Source organism: Saccostrea cucullata, unplaced genomic scaffold (assembly GCF_032062105.1).
Source record: "Saccostrea cucullata isolate Sc308-1 unplaced genomic scaffold, CSIRO_AGI_Scuc_v1 ctg21455, whole genome shotgun sequence".
Classification (NCBI taxonomy): Eukaryota; Metazoa; Mollusca; class Bivalvia; order Ostreida; family Ostreidae; genus Saccostrea; species Saccostrea cuccullata.
Window position 1 is genome coordinate 1 of NW_026936817.1, and position 7,264 is coordinate 7,264.

The 7,264-nt window shown below is 30.6% G+C and overlaps 1 protein-coding gene and 1 long non-coding RNA gene across 2 annotated transcripts; both read right to left on the reverse strand.

Moving 5' to 3' along the window:
- Positions 1–313: 313 nt before the first annotated feature.
- LOC134246653 (uncharacterized) lies at positions 314–1,436 on the reverse strand. The gene is made up of 3 exons (XR_009987673.1): positions 1,349–1,436; positions 1,176–1,201; positions 314–986 (listed from the first exon to the last, which is right to left on the reverse strand). It is a non-coding gene; the product is annotated as an uncharacterized LOC134246653 (long non-coding RNA).
- A 449-nt stretch (positions 1,437–1,885) lies between these two features.
- Positions 1,886–5,816, reverse strand: LOC134246654 (uncharacterized). Its single transcript, XM_062729027.1, has 8 exons — positions 5,762–5,816; positions 4,501–4,616; positions 4,183–4,345; positions 3,864–3,935; positions 3,577–3,622; positions 3,438–3,478; positions 2,139–2,181; positions 1,886–1,964 (listed from the first exon to the last, which is right to left on the reverse strand). The coding sequence occupies exons 1-8, from the start codon at positions 5,814–5,816 to the stop codon at positions 1,886–1,888; spliced, it is 615 nt and encodes a 204-aa protein (XP_062585011.1).
- Positions 5,817–7,264: the final 1,448 nt, after the last annotated feature.

The following is a 7,264-nucleotide window of genomic DNA, read 5'->3' on the forward strand; positions in this document are numbered from 1 at the left end:
AAGACTACATGATGATAACAACGAATATTTAACAGTAGTTTAAATGGTTTCTACGAAAATATATACAGTGCACAGTTTTGTTCTCTTTTAAAACTATATTGTGCATGGTTTATAAATTAAAAGAAAACATTTTAATTTTTTTATACAATTGATTGAAGTGTCTTAACTTTACAAAGTAAGCAAACCTTCTCTTGGATAGAAGTATATGTATTTCCTCATTGGTTTCCTCCTTTTCCTTTCACACTAAAATCGTCTTAAAATATTAAAAACAAATTAATAAAACGACTTTTCATAATAAACCAAACAATTTTTTTATGATGTTAAGGAGTAAAGAATATTCTATTCTCACCTCTGAATCTATTGGAGATTTTTGGCAGCAGATATAAAACAATGCGCTCATTTGATTTAATCTTGTATGGAACAAAAAGTATGATTATTTTAGTTTCCTTGTATTATTAGATTGACGACATTCATCAATTATTTTTATTTTATAATTCCAGATTTTCCATATTTCAAGGGTAAATTTACAATAATATCTATTTCATAACTGTCATTATGCGGGCCCTTTGTGTTATCAATATGTACAGCATTTAAAGAATTAATAAAAATATACTTTAAGCATAATATATTTTACTTCCACGATTTATCATTTAATATTTTTTTTTAAATTAGAGAGTGAAATGGAAGAGGTTTTCGGAAATTTTGAAACACAAGCATTTTCATACCTTTAAAGTTTGCTTAATAATCAAATATATAAAGATTTAATTTTAGCTTTAAAAGTGATTCCTTAATTAAAAGTACTACATTTCAGCCATATCTCCGTGAATTGATATTTTACAAATTAATATTTAGATACACCTGTGTATCCATTTCCATTTTTTATTTTCAAAAGGCAATGTTTTTATTGAATGTTCTGTAGAACGATGTGTTACTTGTACCTATATGATGTTTATTTTTCTTTCTTCTCCTTCGTCTCCTTTTTGAACCTGAAAATTAAAAACCTTGATAAAATTGAAGACTTACAAGCTGATCTCAGGCAGATAAAAGTAGATGCTTCCATATTTGTCAATTTCTTTTCATTTTTGAATTGAATGTGTTTCTGTTGATCAAGATATTGAACAAGATTTTAATTGTATATGACGTCAGAAAGTATTCAGTTTGGTGTGGTTACTCACTGTAGGTATCTGGCATCCGAGCATAGCTTAAATATTAAAAACCAATACAATATTTAATGTTTCTGTTTTCATAAAAAAAGAATTTATGTGTTATGAATTATAATGTATTCACTAAAGTGTTGAGAAATCTTTGTAAAATTCTTACACATATAAAAATTTGAAAAACATGCTACCTTTCTGAAAGCGTATTTTCGCCCTTATCCGTTTCCATTCCATCTGAAGCAGCGGTGTCAATAAGGTTTTTTTTTTAAAAAAAGGAAGGGATATAAAAAGTTGTTTTCATTTGCAATAGCATGTTTTAGATATACCAAACATCGCGAGTTCCGATTTCCCTTTTCGGTCGTAGAATTTTTTGTTCAATCGGATGAGATCGTATAACCGAGGTTTAATGTCGCAGTAGGTGCTGGCATTATAAAGATTCCTAACTGTATGAACTGCGAACTGCTCAATTGTAATTATAAATGTTGAGTAGAAGTCTCCTTTAAAGGGCTCCTTGTTTTAGCAAGTCCTGACGTCTCAAAATGAGTGAAGATTTCTTGAAGTGTTGTTAAAAAAACTCTCTACTTAACAAAATAAACAAAAATTGTCCGCAGATTTTATGCATATTTAAGTCATACTTTTGATATATGTTGTATAATTAATCATATTGACAACATAATCAAAATTAATAAAAAGTTTAAGTCTTTTAAGAATCATCTGCTAAGGAAATATCAATAAAACATCAGTCTAAAATAAAAAAAAAATGATAGAGAGACAAGCTTAGCCGAATGTATATGACTTGAACTTCCACTAGAAAAAAGTATAAGAGAGCATTAAGCTAGTCTTTTACAATGTACATGATTGAGAAAATGATATTCCACGAATGTTCGTTACATGTATGTAAAGTAAAAGAGACAAAGTTATCAAAGATTGGAAACAAAGAAAGGTAACTCTTGATATTGTCATCTTACGAAATGACCATACCTGCTATATACATGTTTCGCTGGTGTTGTTCTGTACACAAATTCTGAGAAAAGAGAGAGAGAAGTGTCATATACAATGTAATGCCTAGTCAACTTCTTGAAAATATATACAATTATTTCTAGGAAATGATTAAATCTAATGACTGTTTATAAAAATATCATGTAAATTTCATTTACAATATATCTCCGTTTAATTCTGATTGCATTGGCCTTGTTTATTAATGATTAACTTATCACCGGGTTGTATTTTGCCCGGCGTGTTTCGGAAAAATTAATAGGACTTTTATGCTAAAATTGACTGCGGGGTGTTCTGCCTTAAGGAAATTAACTAATTACATGTAATACAGAGGACCCAATGCGGGTGTGCCTGCTCAGCTGGAGATGTTTACGCATCCTTGCCTTTGGAATTTTTGAGGATCAAAGTTTTATGTGCTGATTGCAGTTTTGCTTGACCCACGGTCATTTGGGCAAGTTCAAGGTCACCAAAAAAGTTCATTTTTTGTTCGATCCATATTTTTCCTATGCAATGACTTGAATATACTTTGTTTTTATTATTTTTTTAGATTGATTACTGTATATTCTTCATCTTCGTAGTGTTTGTTCATCAAGTTTCGAAGTTACATAATAATAATTATATTTTACATCTTTTGTATATTGAATAAACTTAATGTATAGATACATGTAGTTTTCGATTGGCCTAAATTTAGCAAAAGTTACCTCCCGTTGGCCCCATATTGGAGGTCGACTCGGTGAGTTTTCCTCTTTGTCTTTTCAAGTTTAAGAAAATATAGCAGAATATTAGGTGGGAAATGTTTATTAAATAATTTTTTGTTAAATATATGAGGCTTTCAAAAATTTATATATTTCAGAAAAATAATGATTCCTAATTCAAAAAAGCAAATATTAAAATTTAAAATTGGTTGAAAAATGAAGGAATATGAGCATTTGGACCTCCAGTATGGCGGCCAATGGGATGCTTAATTTAGGTCCATGGAAATTTTCTATTTCCTTTTTGTTAATATGTATAGTTATTTTCATAACTAAAAGAGAAAAAAAGAAACCGAGAAAATCCATTTACTTTTCTATTATCATACTAGGTTTAAAAACCTGATACAAATGTCAGAATAAGCAAAATGTGCAAGTAAATGTTGTCGAACAACTACTGATCTTAGAAGGAAGAAGTCAGAGATTTTCTGCTTTTTTTTGTCTCATTATGATATATCATGAAAAAATTGCATTTTTTATGCTGACATATTCCAATCTTTATCATATATTAATCTAAGGCAGTCAACATCCTTACCCTTGCCATAGACCGCAATTGATGTTATGTCATCACTAGTCCTAGAAAGAAAGTTGATAAGAACATTAGAAATATCTTACTTGATAACCTTTTAAACACTTAGAGAAGAATACTAAATAGTTATTTTGTAATCTCTAACCGTTTTTCGTCAACTGTGTCCTCTTTGCTTGAAACCGCTGCACTAGCTGTAATGAATATAAATGATAATCATTTAGAAAACATTCAATTGCTTTAGACCCTTCCACTATATTCTTTTTTCTGATTGATGTCTATAGCTACATCACATTGATTTTTGTGGAGAGTCATTTATCAAAAACAGATACCATATCTTTTCTAAACATCCATTCCTTAACAAGAAGTTTATGATTTTACGATGAATACGTATTTACGTTATATTAATAGCAATGAAAATGTTTTGTAACTCACCATCTGATTGTTCATTAGTCAAAGGTACAGCCTCTTTGCCATTAATCCGAGCTTGTTCTTGTGAATTTGGGTCTTTTAAAAAACGAACAACAGTAAAAACGTTTGTGTTAAATATTTATGATTTTTTTAAATAAAATAAAGTCTGCTTTTTCATATATTTTTTCAAGTTCATGATTTTTCATTTTTAAATAGTAACGCATTCTTTTTTCATGATTTAGAAATACAAAATTTCATGAAAATAACGATGATATTCCTGCTGAAGTCTCTATAATCAATAAAGACGAAGACAATGAAAACATATAATTATATTTCTGCATACCAGATGTTCTTCTTGACCACCAGAATATAACAGCGATCACTATACAGGAACCTATAGCAATTATAATTGATACTATCATCCATTCATTCTGTGAATCTGTTGAGCTGAAATAGGCATTTGATTGACATAATAATGAATGATATCCATAAAAGAAAACTCTTTCCTTTAAATTAAGTTCGTCCTTTTTCGTCATGTGCATAAATGATTCAAATTATAGCTTGGAGGATATAAAAATAGTTTTTTTTTCTAAATATTTAGAAAATAAACATAGTTTTTATTTTTTATAATAAAATAAAAAAAAAATTAATTAACACTCACATTTGAAAGACTCGGAGGAATTGTATCTAGGTGGCAGGGGTCATCATCCGTTGTGTAGTCTTTCTTTACATCGTTGACAATTTTGCCAGTTTCTGTATCATAGTATCCGCAATATCCTGTTATCAAGTAAAATACATGTATTAACATTTTGCAATGATATTGTAATATGAAAGGCAATAGTATTAAAGTACCGATAGAATCCTGAAAAATGTTAGTAAGTCGGTATCCCATTACTCAGTATTTTGTAAAAATTGAAGAAAGCATCGTATTTCAGACTTGTTGTAATATACGTGTATCCCAAAACACGATATTCTAGAGGTCAAAGAGTATTAGAATGTTCTGCTCAAGTGTAAGTATTTTATTATTATCCTATCACCCTAGAATCTTGAATTGACGTTACAAGATAAGTATCTTCATACTCAAAGTATTTTTTCTCCTGTTGTACAGTATTTTATGGGATACGACTGTCTAAGTTTTTGGTATTTGTATCCAATCCTTTTGACATGTTGTCAATAAAATTTGTTCAAAATAAAACAGTATGACTTTTATGATCTACAATATCGTCTTACCTATATGAAAGTATACAAGATCGTATTTTTTTATGCTCTGTATCTTGTAATGATGTCAGACAATGATATACATGTACCATTCACTAAATTCAGTCATTATGTTCGATAGTTCCATGTCGTCTTACAGCATCTTGTTATCCATGAAAGACTGTTATAGTGCACATTTACATATATAATACAAAATCCTCGATTGGCTTGAGACACACGTCAGGTAATTATTTCAGAAAATGCCATACTACAATTGTACCTCAATATAGTAACATTACAATGTACATGACAATATTTCTTCGAAATTAATACATACTCATTCAAAAGACTGGACTTTTTAATAATATTAATTGCCATTCTTTATATATGAAAATACTTAGCATTAAAAATCACAATGTTCCTGCACGTTGAATTTTGTCAGTTATTTTATTTCATATAAAATTTAAACAAATAACTCTCTATAAATGTTGTACCTTTCATAAAGAATTTAAGGAAGGAAAGTTATTGCACGTCATTCATAATAAGAAAAAAATTATGTTTTTTGTAGACCCCTCCTGTTGATATAATTTGTGGTATTACCTGTAAAAATCCATATTGGAGCACAAACTTCAACCTTCCCATTTCCCCACTGATTCACTAAACAATGGTATACGAACTTCTCAGGCTCAGGGACACATGTCTGTAGATTTGCAAGAACATCACACCTTTTCCTCTTGGCGGCATGCAGCCATCGCCCATGCTTCCTCTGTCATCGGACATTATTTCACTTCTTTTATAGTTGGAAATGACTCAATACATTGTCTAGGGCAGCATATCTCTATCTAGATTTTATATTATAAAAAATATTAATAACAGAAATATCATAGCTAAACATAAATGTCCGTTCTTTGTTAATTAAAGATACTACATACATACATTGATTTCTTTTCTTTCTCGCTTAGATTTAATTTTATGCGTCATTTATTTTGAGCAAAATTATTATTTTTTTTCTGAAACTTTATTTGTAATCCCTACAATGTATCATTTATTTTGATTAATTTTTATGCCTTATCATCGGTTAAGGTCAGACAACACGTTATACTCACAAATATATAATTTTTCCTAATAATTTGTCATTGTAGAATAGGTACTTACAATGTAAAAAAGATTCCTCACAAGAAATTAGGGTACCTTACCAGACATCTGGACAAGATACATGTACCACGGGGTGAATTTTATGAATGACCTATGTCACAATTTTTGGGTTTACTTATATTTAAAAACATTTGAAAACAATGTAGAAATCAGGAGAATGACAGAAATGAAAATTTTTTTAATACCAAAAGATACTTAACATATATTTAAGAACATGTAGTCTGACCTTAATATTTGTCGGACATTGAAATGATGTAAAATGACGATGTTTCTTCTCTTTAATTATAAACTTTCAATTTCTTTTGTTACCGTAATGGTGAACAATGCAACTGAAATCAAAGTGTAGTCGATAGTGTGGAGTCATTCACGGGTTCCCTATATTAGCCTGTAAACAATCATATTAAGTAGGTCACATTTGAATGCCAGTCAAAACACCCTGTCGGTGAATTTCTAGAATGAATATATATATACATGAAGATCTGTTGACAAGTTTTGTCAAAACTTCAACCACACTGAATATGTTATATAATGCATACATGTATGTATGTTTCTATGGTTACACATGCATATATATGGATTATAGTGCCATTTAAGCCAAAAATGTTACACTGGGTGAAAAAGTGGTTTCCCATCATGGGAAACTTTATGGAAACCACATGGAAACCTCAAGTTTACATCATGTTTCCAAGTGGTTTCCGCAGCGGATGCCAGGTTATTCCGCCAAGTTTCCGTGACACGGAAACCCCCTACGTCTCGATTCCATAAGGTATCCGGAAACCACGGAAACCTCCTAAACCTGAAGTTTCCCGAACATCCATGTAGTTTGCCGGAATGGGAAACCTAAAGATTACACAGGTTTGCAGAATCAGGAAACTTGATGGAATCGGAGGGGAGGGGGTTTCCGTGAAATGGAAACCTGGTAGAATCTTTAGGTTTCCTTTTACGGGAAACTACATGGAAGCTCGGGAAACCTCACCATTCCTATAGTTTCCGTGACTCAGGAAACCATATGGAATCGGAGCGTAGTGGTTTCCGTGGGATGGAAACTTGGTGGAATCTTTAGGTTTCCTTTT